The sequence below is a fragment of the Zonotrichia albicollis genome, chromosome 8 (genome assembly GCF_047830755.1).
Source record: "Zonotrichia albicollis isolate bZonAlb1 chromosome 8, bZonAlb1.hap1, whole genome shotgun sequence".
Lineage (NCBI taxonomy): Eukaryota > Metazoa > Chordata > Aves > Passeriformes > Passerellidae > Zonotrichia > Zonotrichia albicollis.
In genome coordinates, this window is record NC_133826.1 from 20865675 (window position 1) to 20888949 (window position 23275).

General features: G+C 37.7%; 1 protein-coding gene and 1 long non-coding RNA gene across 14 annotated transcripts in view; one reads left to right on the plus strand and one right to left on the minus strand.

Moving 5' to 3' along the window:
- The window catches only part of NTNG1 (netrin G1), a 147457-nt gene that overhangs the window by 119397 nt on the left and 4785 nt on the right, over nt 1-23275 (plus strand). For 8 of the 13 annotated variants that reach the window (XM_014267071.3, XM_014267075.3, XM_014267076.3 and 5 more), the window contains one exon: nt 3924-4061. The exons of the other annotated variants lie outside the window; for them this stretch is intronic. In XM_014267071.3, the coding sequence (XP_014122546.1) occupies nt 3924-4061 (138 nt within the window). The remainder of the gene's footprint in view (nt 1-3923; nt 4062-23275) is intronic. 13 annotated transcript variants of the gene reach the window in all.
- Nucleotides 481-4313, minus strand: LOC141729858 (uncharacterized). The gene is made up of 3 exons (XR_012581383.1): nt 3828-4313; nt 3665-3740; nt 481-2650 (listed from the first exon to the last, which is right to left on the minus strand). It is a non-coding gene; the product is annotated as an uncharacterized LOC141729858 (long non-coding RNA).

The following is a 23275-nucleotide window of genomic DNA, read 5'->3' on the forward strand; positions in this document are numbered from 1 at the left end:
CTGTCCCACGTATTTGTTTGATGTAGATGACAGACATCATTGGTATGACATCAGGGCTGTATAATTTCAGCTGCCTAAATAGGCCTAATGAATACAACTCTAAATTGATCTGTTTGGAATTTTTCATCAGCTCATTCAGTATGTTGTTTTCCCACATACACTGAAATGCTAAGACAGCAGCTGCAGCTACATAAGACAAGGAAGTTCGTAAACAAAAAGCCAAAAATAAGTAATTTTAAAATTAATTTATAAGTGATATATTTAAAATGTCATGGTAAGACAACTGTGCATTTTAAAATTGCCAAGACACTGAGGAAATAAATTTTTTAAATCTTTTATTTAGCAAAACAAATAGGCAATGTGAAACATTTGCTGACTTTCCATCTTAATGTAAGCAGAATTCTCTTGGACTCCAATGAGAATTGCACTATGTGAAATAACTGTAGGATCAAACCTTGTTTTCTACATGTTAGGTAGCTGATTTGCCAACTTAAAAGGTTTTTCCTACTTCTTGTGTAAAGTCAGTGAAATGAACAGACACTTAAGCACTTTTCAGAAAACAGAGAAGTTTGTTCTTAAAGTGCTGTCTTGATCTGGGGCTCCTAAGATTTAATTGGGCAAAACATGGAATATTTTCACCTGTGAAAGAGTTGATGGATTCACCACCCTTCTAGGTCAAGCACAGTCTTGCTCTATTGGAAACGCTCATTTCTCTTTTCTCTGAGTTTAAAAGCAGTGTTCTATGGTTTAACTACAATGAAATGTTGGCATGAACATTTTAATAAGCAGATTTGCAGTGATATGTACAAGTCTTATTCCCGTATGAAAGTAATTTTTTCAGGCTAATTCTTTCCTCTTCAGCCATGTATGTAGAAAGGTAACAAATGTTTGGATGAGCTAGTTTAATGGCAGCTAATAGGGCTTTGGCTCTGATTTATCAAAACTGCTTCACAGTTTGCTGAAATACATATGGTAAGTACATGGATAACAAATCTGTAAATTTTAGCTGATGCTAAATCAATGGAGAAAATGTAAAATGCTTAATTTTTAAGAACAAAGAATTCAAATCCTGATAAGGTTTTTTTTACTAGTGAGCCAAATGCAATGTATTATACAGTGGGCTTAAATCTAAATTCTTGATGCCCTTAATTTCTTTAGCAGCAAAATAGATTTTATTTCCTAAAATGAAATATCAAAAATTGGTGGATTTGTACATTAACTGCAAAATTACCTCATATGGGCAACTGCAGTTTCAGAATAAATCAAGGCATTCTGAAGTTTGAAATTATTCATTCGGTGTGAAAAATAATTTAACAGCTTGAAGAGTTTTTTATTTCTTGATAAAGCCCAAGTGACTTTCAGTGAATGCACACACTGACAAGCAAGGATAGCATGGAAACCACCAGGTAGACCCAGAGTAATAAAACATGGCCTCTGCCTCACCACATAAATACTCAGCTGGTGATTGCTGTCACACTTTTAACAGAGCCACCCTTGCAGTCAGTCAGGCTTAGGCTTCAGTTAACACCTAATGACACGAGAAGTTAACCCTGGGGGTTGTCCTGGAGCCACTGTCAGCCCAGACTAATAAGCAGCAAACCTCAGCCCATTTCCCCACCTTCTTTCTTATTTATGCTCATTGTGTTTTGTTTGAAGCATCACATTGATAGAGTGAACCCCACTGAACACATTACCATTTCTGTCATCTTCCAATCCTTACAAATAGTTCCCAGATTAGGATGAAAATTCTTTCTCAGTTCAGATCTGCAGGGGCTTTTTCTGTGTGTGGTTTGCTTATTACGATGATCTGGGAATGTTTGTTCAGTGTTCCTTAGTGCCCTGTTGTTGTAAGAGCATTGGAGATACTTGCTGCCTCCCTGTGGCACGCTGAAATTGTGACCTTTGAGATTTGTAATGTCTTCAGTATTTGGTAGGCCTTGGGAAGTGTTCCACAAAGTCTGATATTGTGTTGGACAATGACCCTGAATGTTCGGTAGGTTATATTACTGTGGTATCAATTGAGAAAGATGGAAGCTAGAATTAGTCTTTTGTGTGTTCTGATTGGATCTACTAATTTTGCAAAATGGTCTGGCCTAAAACTTTGTTTCTACTCTTTACTTTCCCTTCAATTGCATGATACGGGCCTGGAACTTCCTACACGTTTATATGATAGAGCTCCGTAGGAAACGTGTCAGTGGTTCAGGATCTCGTTCTCTGGAAAATATAACATCCAGAATCACAGGCTACTTTTTTCACAAATACTTGTTTAAATCACTGTAACTTCATTATATCTAACAAAGCTATTTTTAACAAGAATTGGGCCCTCTGTTTTTAATGTAATTCCAAGCTTTTGTCTTTCAAGGTTTTCTGTAAACACTCTTGAAGCAAAATTCACTTCCTGCATTCAGAATGTATCTCAAGTCTATGCCTGTTTACATAAACATTTGATACATCTGATTAATATCACAATTCCCAGCTTTTCAATGGCACTCACTTTGCTGTAATACTTAGCCTTGCAGAGTATTTTTGGCATGTCAGTTTTCCACTTCATTAATGAATGCTGCCAGCTAATTGACTCTGTTATTATTGCGGAACCCTTTTGCCAAAGGTAACTATTCTTCTTCAGCATTCCAAATGTTCAAAGTGCCATCTGTAATTTATAGTTAATAAACAGTGAGACAACAGATGACAAATGTCTTTCTAGCAATATTTTTCCTGTTAGTTTTTTTCACTGGATATATATACATATGTAACTTCCCAGTTCAAGTCCATTTTTTCATTTATGGTACCACTGAGGTTTAACCTAATAGGGAACAATTGGCAGATGTAGTCATCAAAGTAGCACTGATTCACAAACATATAAATCCAGACTCCCAGCAGGTTACCCCAAATCAGCAAAATGCAGAGATCAGATGCTTCCAAAAGGAGTCTGTGGTCTCAGTTAACAGTGAAGTTACTCTGGGTCTACATGGGTCTACATAAAAATGAAATAACCCTTCATTTGAAAACAAAATCTAAATAACCAAGGTGAAGAACAGGAATGCCAAAAATGAGCTCTGTGAGCTCCTTGCCTTTGTTCAGCTGGCTGAAAGCTGAACACAGATATTGTAATCGCAATAAAGAAAAGGGCTGTGAATGAACAACACAGTAAGTGTTGTGGGAGGAAATGTGTTACCCTACTTATTCTTTAATTAGCTGAACACATGTGAAAAATATACAGCGGGGAATGAGCCTCACTGCATTTTCCATCTGCACGCTGGGAGGTGAGAGAAATTAAAATGGCTGCATAAAGCCTGTTCTTAAAGGTTTTGCATTACATTAGTGCTCACCTCAAGCTTTTCATTGCAGAATACGAAAAAGGTTTATTAATGTCACTGATAAATCAATCTCATCAATTTAATGGCACATATTCACTTAAATTATTATACTGCTCAAACTTATAAAGGAAGACTATCTTGGAAATAAGTAAAGTGCATTTATATAGCCCTGTAAAGATATCTAGCACTTTTGAAAATATTGAGTAATACAGATAAGCTTATTTTAATAAAGCAAAACATTTCACCCTGATGGCACATCGATATATCCATACTATACAAAGCTTTTCTAATGTTCATTAAATTGTCAAAAATATTCTTGCCAAAGAGAATCTGTTACAATCACTTACCCTCAAGACCGTGGTATCTTCTGCCTTTATATCTTTTCTGTCTACTTTTTCTCTTTGCATCATAAAATGTCTCTTCCTGAAATGACACATGCAAACAAATAAATGGACATGTAGTAATTACATTCAGTACACCAGATGTTCTTAATAGACAGTCTTCCTTTACCTTTAGCACTGGAAATGCACCCTTTATTGGTATTGAATGAATTATCTCCACATGTAGACCTGAATCCAGTGTGTATGTGTTGTCTTGTTTCTGCAGACTGTTATTGTAACCCTTTTGGTTCAGTCCATGATCGCTGTAATGACAGAGGATTTTGTGAGTGTAAGGAGGGAACATCAGGGCCTAAATGTGATAAATGTCTGCCGGGATATATCTGGCACAGCTTGGGCTGCCAACGTAAGTAACTCTGAGAGTCGCCCCTCTCCTGCAGCTGCGCTGCCTCTCGTCGTGTGCTGTCATGTGCCAATTCTTGGGAGCAGAGAATGCGTGAAAGCTCGGGGCTGTACCAGTGCCATAATGCCTGACCCTTGGGAGACTCCCAGCTGAGGGCACTGACTGTGCCACCCAGTTAATTCAATGCACTTTCAGTGTCCTCCCTCTCTCCCACTAACACTCGAGGAGCTCCCGCTGGCATAGGTAAATACACGTCTTGGCAACTGTGAAGTAAGCTTTGTATACTAAAAAATCAGCATATTACTTCCAAATTCAAGAATTCCTACTAAAAGAAAGAAGGTTATTTCTCTGCATGTTCACTTTTTTCTGTCCTAAACTTCAGCTTCTTGACTAAGTTAATTATGCTTTCATACCTTTAAAACTGTCCCTGGACAGTAACTGCAAAACATTGGCTTGGTACCTGTAATAATTAGTGAAAACTAGATGAAAGCTAATGGTTGGAAAAAAATTGAAGTATACTTAACACCCTTAAAAACAAGAGCTGAAATTTTCCTTAAATGGTGCTAGAACACATGTTGTTTCAATACTTATCTATATATTTTGCTTCTCTTCTGGTTAACGGGTCTTGTAAACAAGTGAGTAGAAATATCACTTCAGTATGTACAGGATTAGACTTTTACTGCAAATTTTGTTTGTAGTAAATTCTTAAGATTTATTCTTTTAACAGTTTTGATTATCTACTTCCAGAAACTCTGGAGGGTCCTCTGACATTTTTCTTTCACCTTCTCTCACTGCCTTTCTGCCTTCTTAACCACACACACATTAAAGAGAGATTTCTACAATAGCTTGCTTTGTATTCTCAACAATGAGAATCCCAAGAAAATGTAATTACTGACACCAATTAGACAAGTACTATAAATTGGTCAACAGTCATACAAGACAATAATGGTAGAGGATTACCACTGCCTCTCCAAGTGATGGGTACCGCTGAAGCAGAAAAGCTGGACTTGTGACAACTCAACAAATTATATCTGGAAAGAAAACCAATAAATAATTTCAGGTAATATTGTGATAATTAACCAAATAGCATTAAAGATAGTATATGAAAAGAAAAGAAGCTTGCACGGGCAACACTGTTCACTGCAACCTGAGAAAATTGGACTTCCTCAGCTTCTACCAGCAAGCTCTTGTATTTAGCAAGGCATTTAAACCATATTTTTCACACATGGTTGTTGACTGTGTTCTCATTTTCCAGCTGCTTCTACTTGAGTTATGATTCACAAAATTATTGGGCAGATAGAATTGCAGCAGAAAGCAGGTGAAGTAATGTTTCAAGTTTCCAAGTTCTCTATTACTAATTCTTCACCAAATCAGATCCTAGTTACCTCCCAAAAAACACACTCAGAAATAAGAGGTCTCCCTCTGCCTTGCATCCCATATGCAGGGTTGTTACCACCCTGTACCTTATCCTAGACACTGGCAAAATAACCGTTGGGATTTATGAAGCATTGGAAATATTGCAGTGACCCGAAATACAAGGAAAAAAAGCAAATCAGAAATCAGTATGGTTCTCTGCGTAGAATTTGGATAAAGAACATTTACCACTGTGTCCACCCAGTGGGTTTAAAAAAGATATTAAGTAGCCCAGTGGGTTTAAAAAAGATACTAAGTAGCTGAGGTACTGAAAAAGTCTGGAGGACTGTTGAGCAAATTTTACAGTAATATATATATACACCAGTTTGTCAAAGCAATTACTTAATCATTTCAGTACTTTCTATCTTTTAGAGTTTGAATATTATAAGACAAATAATGTTCTTTTAATGAGGAACTTTTGAGCCCAGCATATAATTAGCTTGATTTTAGCTGAATCAAGAGTATCTGTAAAAGCTTTGGACAGTTTCTGGAAATGCAAGCTAGTGCCTTTATATTTGCTGACAAAACTAATTGAGTTTCCTTCACTATGTTGTAATTTTCTGAACAAATCTCAGTCTGATTGTGTAACTGTCAGATATTTTCCAAGTTTGAACAAATTATCTGATCAATTTCAGAAGAAAAACAACTAGATGCAGTTGTCAGTTTTATGGAACAGACATCAAATTGCCATGTTTTACCAACCACAAACTGATTTAAATCTCATTTCAAGTCTTATCATGAAGGAACAGAATTCCAATTAATTTAATTTTGCACAGTGTCAGTTTTAGCTTTCTTATTTTCCCATTGAATTCTAAACAAATGACTGGGCAAGCAGGCAGACCCCAATATACGAGAAAAATAAGAACTCATTCTGTTGCCTTGGCAAAGCTCAAAAAGATTATTTGTCTGGACACGTAGCATGTGGTTTTGATCTGCTTTTCCCTAAGCCTGTGCTGCACAGGAACATAGATATGCAAAGATGGATACACACACTCACTTGACAGACCAATATGTGCTTGTTTACTTTTTGTTATACAAAGGCTATTGGCATTATTATGAAATTCTATTCTTATGGAGCTTTGTTGCTAAAAACCATTGACCTAGTGCAAACAGAAGCTTCACTATAAATAAACTCTTTAAATCTATACCATAGCTAGTTTAATTACATGTATGATTCTATAAGTAAATGGAGTGTCATAATTTTATATATTAGTAAACCTATTAGGGAAAAACCAACACAAAAGCCGAGTTGTGTTTTCTAAGGCCTGCAATATATCATTTGATAAGTTACAGTTTGGAGTCTACTTTGTACCACACAAAGTAGAAGTCACAGAAGCTATTATCCTCAGAACTATTTATTTAGGTACCTCACTCTTAGTGATTTAATCTAAACCCTTTGAGGATCCAGGCAGAGCGCTCCTCGCTTGGTGTCTCTGCGCACACCGAGGTCAGATGCAATTTTAGACTTTGCCTCCCAGATAAAAAGCACTGTGATAGCAGCTGTTATCTTCTTGCATTCAGGGTTTGTGCTGCAGAGACGCAGCGGTCAGCGGGGTCTGGCTGGTACAGGAAGGTCTGCTGCCCTCAGAAGAAGAGGCACAATAGATGTGGCTGTGCCTGGCGCAGCTTCTGAGCCCTCCCCAGATCCCCTGTGGCCGCAGGCGTGGGCGTGCGGGGAACGTGCTGGGCTCAGCGGGGCCTCCCTGCCACATACCCACAATGGATTTTCTCACCAGGATCAAAGCACAGCAATGAATTCAGAACAGAACAGTTTGGTCCTGAAACCCTTTTAGAACTCCTGGAACATGAGAAATTACATAGCATAGCATATATTTGATTTTTCTATTTTATAGAAACTGAACGATTTCCTTTAAAAATTAACATTAAAACAGAACTAAAAGCTCCAAGCCTGGCAAGAAATTTAACCTGCAACTACAGTCGATTTGGGCCAGCTTTTAACTGAACATAATGTTTTTTGAAAAAAGGAACCTGTATCAAAAGCAAAAATATTTAAACACCACGAAAATATTAAGTAGGAGCATTCGCTTGATCTTCTATGTGTATTGCTCACAGTCTTGCATCTTGTGTATTTCTTGGCCGTGACATTTCAGCTGACGAAAGTCCACTGCATACATACTACAGCATTTTAAAGTAACATCTTTTAATTTCACTCACAGAAGCATTGATTCCAAAACCAGCTGCATATTTATCCAATCAGGCAAAGAAAAGATCTTTTGCCAATATCAGTTTGGCAGCACAGCTCGAATTTTCATTAGGCATGTTCCTCATGGGGGAAAAGGTGAGGGAAGGTTCAATGACTAATAATATTCTCTATCTCCCTTCATACAAAAACCAAGTAAACACATTGAACCCACAGCACTACAAAGGCCTAGAGTGAGTGAGAGTTACCAATGGTAGCTGGCACCCCATAGCAATTCAGTGTTTTAAATTACCTTGGTTCAATGGTGCTAATCTTAAACATTTAGCGAATGAGTTTTCAATCAGATGCCTTATATCAAGGTCTGAACAATCTATCTCATTTTACCCTTTCTCATTCATTTAAGCAGAAGCAAGCAAAGGATTGCATTCTTATCTTCAATGCTCAAATTGGACTCAGTACTTGTATCTGTCTTCCAGACTAAACTTGTATTAATCTGCAGCCTGTCAGATAATTCATATCCTGTCACAGCACGCATTTAACTTATTATATGATTATTTAAATATGAGCTTTTTAGGGGTGGATTTTTTTAATGTGTTACAAATGTTAGAAGATGGGGCATTTGATCAAAATCATCATGCAGATTGAGTTGCCAAAGAAAATCAGACTTGAAATTGTAAACGTGGAAATTGTAAAACCAATAGCAGTTCTAATGCTGTTAGCTGGTCAGGATACAGTAGGACTCCCCTCTGCACAGGTGCTGTATATATTTCAGTTCTGCTGTGGTTTGGTGCCAAGGCTGGTACTAGTAAGCACACTGCTGTACTTGGAGCTGAAGGGAAGTAAAATATAAGAAGAATTTATGGAAAAGGATAAAGTTCTGCTGGAGCTGAGCATTGTTGTCCTCAGGGAACAGTCATCTGTCCCTGGTCTTTATACTGCTTTCAAAATACGTATTTTACATGGTTGTTATACAGACTAAACAAATTGTGTGTGTGTACAGGGGTTTGGACGCAAGAGGAACAGACACTTCTTCAATAGGCTGCAAATTTAAATCCAGAATAATTCTCTTTACATTAATCCAGAATCCAACTTCTGCAACTCACGGCAAAGTATGGTTTAGAGATGTAAGACAAGCAAGGCAAGAATACAAACAAAATTACAGCATTATATTACCTGATCCTCAGATGATGCAAAACACTAGTTCTGCTTGCCTCAGGGGAAGTGTACTGGTGACTTACAGGTGTAATGCCATCCTGGTATCCTTTTAAAACCAGGGTCTTTTAAACCTGAGAAACAACAATCCAAATGTGCTTATTAATGCGTTCCTTCCAAAATACACAACCCACAGCATACTCGTACAGATACTAGGATACATAGAAAGTTGCTCACCAAAGTATGAATATCATGGAATGATATTATTTTTTAATGAGATGCTAGATTTGAAGGAGAAAAGGAAGGTTGATCTCTCTCTCTGGGGAGAATATATTTTAGTCAGAGTAAACATGTCAGAACACAAACACTGTATATGAACAGAAATGATTAAGTGAGGCACCTCTCCTCTATGAAGAGCACAGAGGAGATGAAAACATAAGATGCTCTGCGAGAGTTATACAGATCTGCATAATTCCTGTAGCACGTCTAGGCTAGAGACCATGCTTTAATTTTCTTCTTTTAGCACTGCTGCCTACAAAGTGTGTGGGATATTGTGGAAATGGAAGAACCTGCAGAAGGAATAGACTAGAGGGGTACTGGGGAGAGCTCAAGGACTTTATCTCAGTGCCTCTGTGCTGGAAGGCCTCTGTGAACAGATGGGGTTGTGAATTGGGTAATACCTGTGTGTGGAAAAGCCAAAGAAAATAACAAGTAAATAAAACCAAGCAGAGAGTGAGACTCAAAAGAGAGGACTAGCTTGCATAGTTACCATGTTATTGAGAGGCACCAAGCTCCTGACAGACTGCAGCTCTTCAGGAGATTTACTCTGATAACCTGGTGATCAGGAATTGCTTTCTCCAAAGCAAAAAAAATGGTTCAGTAGTAACATCTATACACCTGACCTTTAACAGAACAATTTTTCCCCAGCAAGGTGAGGGATTGGATTGGAGCAGAGAGGTTGTTCTCCTCTTGATCTTGCCCAGGTGTCAGCTTCAAAGCTGCTATTTCATGGCTGTCCAAACTGCTCTAATTGCAAGTGCTGCAATCCCTCTTCTTCCAATTCCCCACTATTTAGTCCCACACCCCTAGCAATCTCTCAGGCAGTTGTTTGACCTTTCACTGAATGATTTCAGATCTAACTCAGCAGGACACTAACCAAAAAAGAATAGGTTTTTTTGCTATGTTAGTTCTGTGATATGAATCATCCACTGGTTGAACAAGCAGGAGCACCCTGGGAGAACATAACCCACTCAGCTGGGGAGAGATGGAAGCCTGGCAGCCAGTCAGGCTGGGCTGGGCTGCCGTGCAACCGTGGCACATCACTCCCCATCACTAGACCATTCTACACCCTAGGAACTTGCCAGTATTTTTACCTGACAAAGCCACAGAATTTCAGAAGGACGAGCAGGTGGATAATTAGGGAAATGCCTTAAAAATGTTTCTCTTAAAAAAAATCCCAACATTCTGTACTCTCCTAAAATAGTTTTTAAAATCCACTAAGCTATAGAAAAACCAATACCTCTCTAATATTCTCTTGTACTGTAGCAAAATCAAAACTTTTCAGACAACAAAACTCAGATTCTCAAATCGGACAGTGGTGATGGATGTAAGCAGACTGTATTTCCAAAACAGCCCAATTCAAATGCTACAATTTGTACCATCTTGTGTATTTTTAGTGCTATATCAGGGGGAGTTCTGAACAACTAAATATCAGGAAATTCATGAAAACTTAAACAAGTAACATTATTTGTTTTCTTCAGTCAGATGCTTTTAAAATGGTTAATATTTGATAGCACTACGATAAATATTTTAATAGAGTATATTGCAGTCAGTTAGGAATAGATCAAAAACATACAAAGTAAGCTCCACTAGATAAACTTTTATTAGGTACATGAAATAGAACATAAAGCTTGATAGCAATTACTACTTAATCTATTCACATTTGGAAGCGTATTGAAGGGGAAACTTATAACTCAGTTGTTATGAATTATTAAATGTTCATTTGAACAGGGATGAGCAGGACTTCTTTTCCTCTGAAAAATCTGTCACACTTTCCTTTTAAGCCTGCTCAGTGGTCACAGATTCTGTGTCATTTGCCTGCTCACTGCCTTTTTATGAGGACAGAATAAAGAGATCAACAGCAGCACAGATACACCCAGATGGGGCATTTTTATGAAGGGGCCTTAAAAGGACCATTTAATTGCCATCAGTGAGTCCTTCAGCCACTAATTTGCCTAATAACTTCTTGAGACATTAATACTTTTGTTATCCAAATGTTCTGGGCACAAGTTCACAACATCAACAATAATAATTAAATATCTTTGTTTAATTGGTTGGTTATTCCTTCTTGGTTCTTGAGAGGAAGAGTAAATGAATAATCATTTCCAATTCACCTTTTCCATAAAATCTGTGATTTTCTTCAATCTGTCTTTCCTCTTTTACACTGAAGAAACGTAATCTATTTAATATCTTCTTTTATATGGCCTGGTTATAGCTGTGACAGTTTTTCATTCCACCTTTTATGATATTACTACATATATATATATCTCTCTTTTCAATAACAGGACTTCATGCAGTGTTCAAGAGATAGGCACATCATGAAGCTATATAGTGACATTGTGGTGTTTCCACTTCACTCTTTTTCCTGTCTTGAAAAATTCAATGATCTATTTGCCTTTCTGACTGATGAAGAGCATTAAGTCAAAATTTTCAATAAAACACCCTGAACTACTCTTAGGGTGCCTTTTCTAAATAGTAAAGCCAAGTATCTGTAGGAATACTTTATTCTTGAACACTCAGTTTCAGTCACCCACACCTTAGAAATTCTTCTGAAGGTCTTTATAGCCACAATACCTTTGTAGTCTGAGCAAATTTATTACACCATGCTTTGTTCACTTCTCTAGCAGAATTCTATATGTGTAAGTCCTCATAAGACTGATTAGTAGTTCCTGACATCTATTCTTAGGCTGCTTCTTATTATTCAAGCTTTAATTATTCCATTAAAAAAAATTAAAAGTAAAAAACAAAATCCTTGCTGAGGCATCTTGGAAAATGCTTTTTGTAGAGTAAAATACATTGCCAACCAGATCTTTTGCATCCACATAGCTACTTGATGCTTTAAAAAAATCCTTTACAGGTTTGTACATTATTATTTCTCTCTTACATACTCATCATGTTCACTCATCTAACTGTTAATTCTGTTCTTTATCAAAATTTCTATTAACTTGCCTGCTGCAGAAGTTCTGATTTCCAGTCTCTAGTTCCTCTCCATCTCCTTGAAATCTTTATAAAAATCACACCTGCCACAGGTCCTTTTTTGTAGTTAATCAAGCCCATCCTGAAAATAAGAAAAATTAAATTAGAAAAATCACAAGTAGCAGTGAAAATATTATTTCTGCATTTTTAAAAAATTTCTCAGCAGTAATATTTGCTTCTGGTGGTATGATGCAACAGACTTCCATTTTTAAATAATGTTTGTATAAACATTCAGACACACCTCCAAAACACGCCCCCATCACCACAGGCAGGAGTCTGGTAACCTCCCAAAGCTCTTCCATTGTTAATAGATTTTTCCCTTCCCTACCTAACAAAGCATTTATTTGCCCTACAGCCTTTCTAGAAGACCTGGCTTCTCCTATGTTTAGAAAAAAAAAATTAAAGGCTAATTTTTATGACTTTACTAAAATTCTCAATCATTTCTGGCCTACCTTGGTAGTTTAACCTGTTATAGCTCATTTGTACTCTTTTCTTTTTTCCTTCATTTCATCATAACTGCACTGTTTTTCTTTACCCTTTGTAAATGTATTTTCTTATAAAGTTTTTTAAATCTGCTGCTAACAATGTAATTTTTATAAGAATCCTGTTAAATAGGTTTGGGGGTTTTTTGATACTCACTTTACTCTGCATTTACTCTAAAATACAACCAGCTCACCAAATCACCTGCAGACATTCTGCCCCTTTAGCTTTTCCTTGCATTTGCCTCTAATAAATGTCTGCATGATCTCTTCTCCCAGATCCATACACCTGAGACATGGACCAGCCCTTCCAGCTATTTCAAATTCCTCTTCAGGTTAAGCATGCAAGGAAAGATTTTGACAAGGAACATGGATATGATAAAATCAGGAACAAAAGCTTGATCTCATAAATGTCAGTCCAGCTTTCTGTCAGATCTTTGACTATCAGCTTTTATAGCACAAACTCACTGTGAAAGTGAATAGAGCTTTACAGGACTTACAGTATAAATTTAGAGGGGACTCATAGCCCACACAAAAGTACCGTGATGTTCAGTAAAATATTAACAGCATTGCTCTTTCAATTTCTCCCAAATCAGCACAATTTTGAGCTATGGTTTTGTTGATAATGGCCTGTTCTTCTCTAATGTTGGACTACAGTCAATGGTAAAATAATTTTAAAAGACTTCTGGAAGAAGCCAACCTCTTTATATTTACCTTAGCTTCTAAAGAGAATAATTTAATTGTCAATAAAATTGTTACCTGTAATCATCAGGTGAGAAGTGACAGTGCTGGAAATTTAAAGATGTTACAGAGAAGAGGGAAGAGTTTGATCATAATTCAGTTGTTGGCAATTAATTTCTATAGAAGACTACTTGCATCTGAAGTCAACTTGAAATAATTATATTAAAGGGACTGTATTCATTAATACCACTGATGTCAACAGGCAGCTGAGGTATAGGATGATTAAAGTGTAATACCCAAAATTATGTTGCATTTTTATAACTACATCTTGGACAGGTACTTCTTGATATGTTTTCTTCTTCTTGCCAATGACTTGTCTGTCATTTTGTTCAGATGGACATGGAAAGCCGTGGAAAGCTGTTAGATACTACAATAGTCAGCTCTACAGAAGTACAAATCTGACATTAGAAAACCTGATTACTTTAGGATGACATTGATTTAGCATGTTTAAATTCAGAGCAGAAACACACCTTAACATTAGGGTGCCTCTGTACCTAAAGTGACTCTGAAATCCATCAAACATGCAAGCTAGTATTTTAAAATTTAAACTTACAGTAAGGTGGACAATAGTAACAACTGCACTGATGCCATTGGCTGAATCTAGAGCCAGCATTTTGATTTGCACTTGTCTGTAGATCAGTTTACCCACTTTATTCCCTTTCTAGAGAATGAGTGGAATAGTTTTCCAAATCTTTCACACTTTTTTGACATTTATCTGTATTTTCCAGATTTACAGATCTCTCTGTAAATTTGGATAATCAAAAACATTGTTCCAGCTCATGGAACCAGCATCCAACTAACCTCTGTTCTTACTCTCTTTCCTGCTTAAATTTGAAACCTTTTCCAATAGATCCAAGGATGTATTCTTGCCCTTCAAAACTTCTGGGTTTTATGGAGTTCAGTCATAATCTCTTTGGATGAGGAATTCTCCCTTTAATAGGTGTTTAGGTGAGCCTTAAAAGCAGCACCAAGCAGCTTCAGATCAGGGGCACACAGGGGCTGAAATAAAGAGCTACCAGGTTTGTTCCCACCTGCACTACCCAGTCCCCAGAGACACTGACAAGTGCAGGAGGAACAAACTCCAGTGTCCTCAGTACAGAACAGCAGTCCGTGGGAGACAGTTCAGTAGGGTGTTCTGTTCATGAGATGCTGCACTACTGAGCTCTGAATGGTTCACATATTTTAAATGGGAATTCCACTTGCTTTTTAAGCCGAAGGATCCTTGAAATAGGACTCTTACCTTGAAGAATTTAGAATTTCATTTCCAAGGAGTGTGAACAGTTTCATCACATGTAGCTTAAAGAGCTGAAGCTGCATTTTGATCATGAGGCAATAAGCAGTGACTAGCATCTAAGGCAGACAAGTTACTCTCACAAAATTCAAAAACCTAACTTACTTCCTATTGATTTCAGAACAGGAGAATCCCACAATGAGATTTAAACTGGGGCTTTCTAATGCAAGGAAATTCATCTTGAGGGCAAGCATAGCATCCTTAAATCAGCTCCATTATATTGACATTATGCAGCAAAGCCCAGCTCTCTGCAAGGAGGCTTCTACTCTCAGAAAGAGAATCCTATTCCACATATCTTAGATTACAACAGCATACTGCAACACAAACATCTCAAAAATTGAGCTGGATGCTTTGAAATGCTTCTAATTACGTTTGCACACGTGCCTTTGGTACACAACTAGGGAGAAATATGAAAGGTGGCATGTACACTGCATAACTTCTGCAAAGGTATGAAAATGTGGGTCAAGATTTACACCACCTGTCAAAATAAAGCCATATCCTGCAATAATTTTTCTGCAATGACCTGAAAGCTTTGCTAGTTCATGCTAAACCATTACTGATTTAAAACAAAGTGCAAAGACACTTTGAGAAGTGTACTCCAGTTAAATCTTTTATTCAGTGGCAACATGACAACTTAGTGATGATTCTGCAGCCCACACTGCACTGCACCATTAGAAGGACCCTAAGTGTTTTGCAAATACAAAACATTGAGCCAGCTAAGATGTGTTGAGCACCTCCCTCACCTACTCCTACCCGCCCTGGCTTTAGCCCAAACCCTTCTCCAGAACTGTTCCAGTTCCAACTACTTCCCCTCATCACTCCTCCTGCTGTTTTAGCTTAACAGCTACTCATTCTGTAGCTTCTGGCAGTCTCCAGAAAACCAGCATCCCACTCGGATCTGCCATGCTACCACTTCAGAAATGCTGTCTCACAGCAGAAAACCTTTGCCTTTCACACTCCTGTGATACACTCACTACACTCTGGGGCTGTGTTTGAAATCTGAGCAGGCGCTGTGCTGGCTGGCCCTGCTTGCCAGCCCTGCTTGCCTGGGGGTTCCATGGAGCAGGAGGAGGCCCCATTGCTGTTTGCCCCCAGGGGTGGGCCCTCACAAGGCTCCAGGCCTACAAAAATTCATCCTACCTGGAACTGAGAGCCTTTCCTGGCCCTCCACTAGCCCATGCAGGCAGCAGCACAGATGTGTTGCAAATCCCCTCTTGCCACAGGAGTCAGTGTCAAGGAATACAGAGTTCTCAGGGAGCTGGGATCTGATCAGCCAGATTTCCAATGCCATCACTGCCAAGGCTGCTGGAAGAGAAGGACAAACATGATCGGAGCTGTGAGATCTCCTGTGTAATGTAGAGGGTTCTCTGGGGCAGATGACAGCACTGGACCCAATGAGATAAACTTGTCAGGAAATACAGATTAATCATCATCCCAGGTCTGTTGTGCAGAAATTTGTCTCCTTTTTCACTGAGAGTTTTAAAAGAAATATAGTCAGAACATGGTGCTTTGAAAGTGCATTCTAAAAGTACATTTTCCTAAAAATTGAGTGGGTTTTATGTGACCCTTCCTTTTCCAAGCCAGAGGTTTGTGACATTGCTGCACACACAGACTCTCAGGAACAGGAGAAAATGACCAAGGTTTCTCAGCCTTAAGTGCAGGTGGAAGACTTTTTAGGTAACACAACTACTTCTTTCCATCATTAGATTTAAAGCTATTGATACAATATATCTTTAGAAATATCTAGCGCATTATCTACAGTAATTTATTAGATAACAATTAAAGGAGATATCCTTGGTATTTTTCAACTCTGGCATGACTTGACAAATTAAAAATTGGAGAAAATAATTTTAAACAAAATAAGGAAAGTACTTTGAAGTGAAATCACACTTGGCAGTTATCTATTCCTCAAGGATTGCAGGTTATTTCAGTCTTCATTAGTAATTAAATTTTAACACCTTTGTGCATCACAATTGATAAACAGAAATGTAAGCAGCATGCCAAAAGTAATGCTAGAACCATATAAAGCTCACAGGGAAACAGCTCTTATTCATGAGAATATAACTCTGGTCTTTTTAATATCCTGAATTATCTTAACACTTTGTCATAGTATGCAATATCAACATCCATAGTTAGAGACATTATCTTTAGTTGATATGCTGATAGAAAGAACTTGTCAGATATTATCCAAAACAAAGCATGCTATTTACTCTCTAGGACAGGTCTGTGTTTATTCTGATCTTTTTCTATCATAGCAAAACTTTAAAGTTGGTTAAAAAACATTAATATAATTCTGTTACTCTTGAAACAACTTATTAGTGGTAGCCTGCATATCAATATTGTGAAAAACCTGTAGGTTGCCTCTATGCCTGCCTCAGCTCTATTGGTTGGTGTGTAATAATGAACATCTTTCAGACATTTTTGTTGAACTGTGTGATAAATCAGTTTTTTAGATGTTTTCAGGTAAAAAACACTGGCTAAGACTGCGACATTGGTTACACGTGGTAAAACACTGCAGAAAAACTGGTGTGCCTGAAGATTGCATTGGAAAGAGAGGCACTGTTATCTGGAGTTTCCCATCTAATGGTTGCTCTGTCATGAAGATAAATGCACAATGATAACCCCAAGCAAGTCTGTGTGCAGCAATAAATATTGTTGATGAAAACTAGCATGAAGCAACTAATAGCTTTAATTATTTGATACATTAATTTATTCGTTCTTATTTTTGCAGAGTGCTACCTGCCAGCTGTTTGAATCATCTTATTGGTATTCTGATGAAAAGAGTGGAAAAGTAAAGCATTGACCAATTAAAATCCCTCTCACAAGAGAGCATGTTATCATCTGGTATATCTCAGACAGGAATTAGGATATAAAAATCTGCCTGTTGAATTTTTAATTTTAATGTCATACAAAAATAGACAACAGGTAATATTTTTATAGGTCAGGTGAAGCAGAGTGGATAAAAGATTTGCATATCTTTACTGTGTACCTTATGTATGAATATGAAGCAGCTGAAGTTCTGATAGGTGAAATTAGAAGGAGATACAATACACAACATTGGTATTTGAGATTGCATAAAATGATTAAATACTGACAATCACATATGACAATTGGACAAGATTGCATAGTCCTTTTTTTAAACTACATGGTTTAGAAACGTTTTTAAAGCTGACTGTCAGCAAACTCCCCTGGAAACAATAATCAACTCTGCTGTTGCATTTATCTAATCAGCAGTGCAATGTAATAAATAGAGCAGGAATTCACAGGACCTGCATCATTCTCTCCTTTTGTTTGCACAGGCAAACAAAAGGAGGGAACTCATTGGACTTTCCTTGGCATCAACTTCCCCATTGTTCACTAGCAATAAGAAGTTTTACTCTGAATAGCTTTGACACCTAGAGGGAAGTGTTTTTATCCCCATTCTAAAGCTGGCTCAGCAAAAGCACTCTACAGCATTTCATTCACACTCAAAACAATAAATCAATGTAGATTCATTCAGAAAGATCTCCTGATTCACAGCATTGTTATTTGAACAAAAAACCCCATCCCTCACTTCATATATGTTGTAGGAATTATGCAAATCTTTTACCTTTGTCTTTGCATTGTAACCAATGTTCACACAAATTCAGAATGTTCATCTCCTGAACACCATTAACTTTACACACTGGTGCTTTTGTATCCTGTAGGAGAACACTGTCCTGATATCTTAAACCTTTCTTTTGGCAAATGGACACAGAAGGAATATATAATGACACGTAGATACAAAGTTGGCTTTACCTTTTCTTGTGGTCACTGTAAAAGAGCTGATCAGTCACACTTCCATTTAGTTACATACCCATCCCACTTTAATACCCATGATAATTACTGCAGTGCAGTTAAAGATCGCTGGTGCTTCCATTACAAATGCTGGGTTTATGTAGTTTAGAAGTTGATCATAACATATATTTCCAGTAGGTTTTTTTTTTTCAATTGTTCAAAAGCTCCCATGCAATTGGCTTTCAGATAAATGAAAGCCAAATGTGAGAAGAAAGTTTGCAACTTTCAAATTATTTTAGATTACAAATAACTTTAGGATAGCAGTAATTATTAATAGAAGCCACCAACAACACATTCTGTCACTCTCTTTTACCCCTTCCCTAAAAAGAATTAGGAAAACACTTACTAAAATTATTCTAATCCCCTTAATCATTGGGGAAGCATTTTCAGTTGTGATTATCTTGCCTTTGGTTTTGCTGCCAAATACAGTAACAAGTGTTTGGGGCTATTTAATAGATTTTCAAAGCCTTCAGTGTAGTGTTTACTGGGAAGAATAGCCAAAAGAGAAACTATTTTCTCTGCAAACAAAGACAAATTCTTTGCATTCTTTTGTGCCCATAACATTATTCCAAATCAAACACCTTAGCAGCCAAGGATGCAGGAACATTCAGCTTTTTATATAATTCATAATCATGTATTTGAATTGCTGACCTTCGCAAGATCCTGCTTTAGTTTGTTTTTCAGACTTTCTCCTGTGGTTTTGTGCTCTGTAAAAGCAATACTTGTTGCAGGTCTGTTTCATAATTCTTGGGAAAAACAAGTTCCAAGAAAATCCTGTTGTTGCACATGAAGCAGAAAATGCTGCTGTGCAGGCAAGGTCATCCTGCCAGCCCTTTGGACAGGATTGAAGTGGCCACAGATGTCTCAGGAGCAGCGGCAGCTGGGCGCTCCCAAATGAGCCAGGAGTAGGGCAGGAGGGGTGAGGACAGCAGGACAGGAGTTTCCCTGCACACAGCCCCCAGGCCAGGGCAGCAGAGCCGCTCCAGTGGCAGCCACGGGGTCAGGCACAGCCTGCAGAGCTCAGCTGGAGCAGAGAAGCTGTGTCTCAAATGGGAATCTGCAGCAGGTTGAGGCTGCCAGCAGAGCAGGGCCCAGGAGCCCCTGGCAGCACTGCTCCCCAGTGACAGCCCCCAGAGCCCCTGGCAGCACTGCTCCCCAGTGACAGCCCCCAGTGCCCCTGGACACACCTGCCAGCTCCATGTACACGTCTGAAGTGACTTCTGGAAAGCCAATGGCAGTAGCTGCTTGTATTTAGGGAACCAAATCCCATCCCCCAATTTATAAGGCCTTTTGTTGACTTCATCTTTTGCATCTGAGCACTTTTTGTGCTTAACTAGTTTTAATGACAGTGGTTACATCTAAACCCTGCCCTTGCTGTTGGCAATAGAAAAAAATAAACAAAAAAACCAACAACAACTCTGGAGTTATAACTGCTTCTTTTCCCAGATAAGGGAAGAGAAGACAGGTCAAAGAATGTTCATTTTTCTCCAGGCAGAGAGGAATAATGGCACTGCAGCTTACAGCTTTGTAAGTGAAATATGAATGATAGGGGCATGTAGTCCCTTCTGAGCAACTAAAGCTGATATGTAGTTTATTGCTCTCCTGAGATTACCCTAAAGTATGATCAGGGTCATACCAATTTAGTGGTGCTCCTTTATAAGCAAAGCAATAAAAAGAATAGGGAAATTTTTCTTCCCCCCACAAGTATGAAATTGGAACCATCAAAATCGGAAAACCAAAAGGTTAAATCATTCATTTCCTGAAACCATGGAAGATTGAAAGGTATTAGTTCAACTATAATTCTTAGATAACTAAATCTGGATTTGTTTTCATCCATCTTAATACACAATTGTGTAGTTTTACCAAAGCTACTATGGCTATCATGTATGAGTATCAATTCCAAAATTCAGTTTTTCCTCGTGTCCTTTGAAATAGGTTAGATGTATTTCTTCTCATAATTCTTTATTAATTAAACCCAAGGATTTTAGATTAAGAATAGAGATGAAAAATGAGAAAGCACAGACGCAACCTGTGAAAAACAGTAACTTTCTACCTCTGCTATCCTCATACCATGGTTAAAAACCCCCACATATTCTGTACAGGATTTTGCACTTTCAGTGGTGAGAGATAATCAACTAAGCTTACCCATGTGGATGCTAGGATAAATTACTGCCTATCTGTAGGAGAGAGGAATCACCATCCATTCTCTGCCTGTGTGCTGGGCAGAACTCTGAGTAATAGCTACATTTTCTTGTAGAAACTCTGAAGACTTCACCTGCAATTTGATTAGAACTGGCTTGGCTTTGAACTGCCTGTTGTGCAGAAAAACCAGAAATTATATGTAGGCAAACAATCTAAAAATTCTACTGGAAATTTTCAGTGAACACAGTATCTCCATTACTCCCCTATTCATTTACTCTCTGATAACTCAATAAAAGTGGTTTGATAAAAAATCAAGTGTCATTTCAATTGTGCTCCTAACAGGCATTTCTAAGACAAGTCAAGATGGAGATGTCTGCCTTTAGAAACAACTCTCGCTTGGTCAATGTTTATTTCCTTGTATTGCTGGCAGTATAATTAATCACAACATTGTTTCAACTTTGCACCAGAGATCTTTGTATTAATGTTTGTCATTTTGTGACCATAATTTTGACACAGTAAGATATGCTTTAGGCTTGTACTTGTCTGCAGTGATTTATTTTGTCTTAGCTTAAGAATGTGCTTTGGTAGAGAAGTGCAAACCAGTTTTATTTTCACGCTATCAAAATCCACTGCCTTGTCTTGATAGTATCCTAAGACAGTTTTACTATTACAGCAAATGTTCAATTAGTGTCACTTCCAAACAAAGAAATTATTATGAATATCTCATTTATAAGAACAGTAGCTGTTTTTCATATCAGGTATGTTTGTGGATTCAAAGCACTGAAGAAGTCTGATCAACACTGACACATATTCACAGTAGTAAAACATTTTAAAGCCATTTGGCAGTAATGTAAATGGTAACAATAAATTAAATTCTAAACATTAGAATAAAATAAGTAAAATGAGTACTTCTGATTGGAAGACAGGCAGGGGAAGAAATCTCAGTGACAAAGGCTTCATCTCAGTTATTACTCACTGGTTATTCGAATGAGTAAGATACTTAAGCTATAAAAACCTGAAGTATTGTCATGTTCTGTACAACACAAACTGTAAGAGCAGCATCTTTAACCTTTCAGGAGAAGCCTGACTACTGTTTTCCCCATGCCCTTACATCCTCTTACCTGACATCTGTGCTACATGGGTGAGATCTCATGAGTCAGTGGAATTCCATGTAGACGTCTTCAACACACAGGAATTATATATTGTATTATTATATACAATTATGTATTGTATTTTCAGGATTTTTTCCCAAATACTGAAGGTATTCATTGCTGACTGTGGCAATTTCAAATATTTTGATTGCAGTCACTTATGTTCAACTGGAACACGCAACTGGGTACAACTGGAAAGAATTTCACACCTTTGCATTCGAATGAGACTAAGTCTTTTGCATTCCTCAATTCCATTTCTGCCTATTTGACAAATTGTGGAGAAAATGTTGCTAATACTGTCACAACTGCAGAGGTTTTCTAGCTATATATGTATGTGCAGTTGCTCACATTCTCATCAGGCATACACACAAGCTTCATTCACTGCAATTTCTTTTATATTTTGAGATTGTTTTTACCATTTATTGATTAAATGATCACAGATTCAGAGAATAATGCATGTTAGTTACAGGCTCCTCATAGTATTCACAGGAACTAATTCTGCATTTGACAAGAAATCACTTGTACTTGGCCTGGATTTACTGTACTTATTTATGCAGTGAGATGAAACCTCCCAATTTTTTCATGGCATTTCAATGTGCTGTTCAGTGTCTATATATAGACAGCCACTGCATATGTTGGAGCTACCTATAAACATCATTACTGAAAACATGGGTTTCACTATGCTGGGTTTTTACTCACTTATGCACAGACAGAATATTCTGTTAGCATGTGTGCTGAAATCTTCCTCATTCATGAGTTCAAGTAATATTCTTTACTAAACAGGAAGTACCAAGGCAACAAATGCATTAGAGAAAAAAACAGACAAGAATAATTTCTTTAGCCATGAGACCTGCATGCTCTCAAAATTATGAACAATGGATGGAATCCAAGGTCAAAAATTCAGTGGTGCTAGTAACAAAAACCACTGACAAACAGTATGGAAAATTCACTGCAGCAGAAGTCAGGGCAAAGCTTGCATCAGTGCTTTAGAAAAGACAAATATGTTGTGTAATATATTCAGAGCTGTCAACCCAGCAAACCTGTCCAGGGACTGTGATACTCATGATCTGGGAGACAAAAAGGAGGAAAGTGAAGGGATGGTTTTAAAAAGAGAGAGAGGGAGAGAGAAGTCTGTAACAAATGATGTGACAAAAGGCGCAGGCTGAAGGAAAATAGTGATAGAAGCAAATGTAGGAAACATTGTTGGAAATTTAAGTCTTAAGAATTCAAGAAAGGAAGCAAGGACCTATCATAAAAACTTTTCTTTCTGTGACTTTGTCATTAATGATCTTTATGTTGTTCCCACAAAGAAAATTTCATCATAAATCCATATTTTGATGCAGAAAGAGAATACAATCAAAAAAATGTGTCAATAGCCTATCCCACCTGAACAAGATGCTGCTGTAGGCAAGCTGTACAAAAATTAAGGTAGCACAAAGAAAGGTAGAAATGTTATTATCTTCCCTCTTGGATGGCTTTTAGGAAAGAGAGGAGTGTAGAAGAAAGCGTAGTTATGTTCTGTAGCACCTTGTTGTTCTGTCTGGGCAGCAGGCAAAACCGAAGGCCCTGGGCATGTGCTCTGCAGCTGCCCAGACACAGCAACAGAAGGTCCTTAA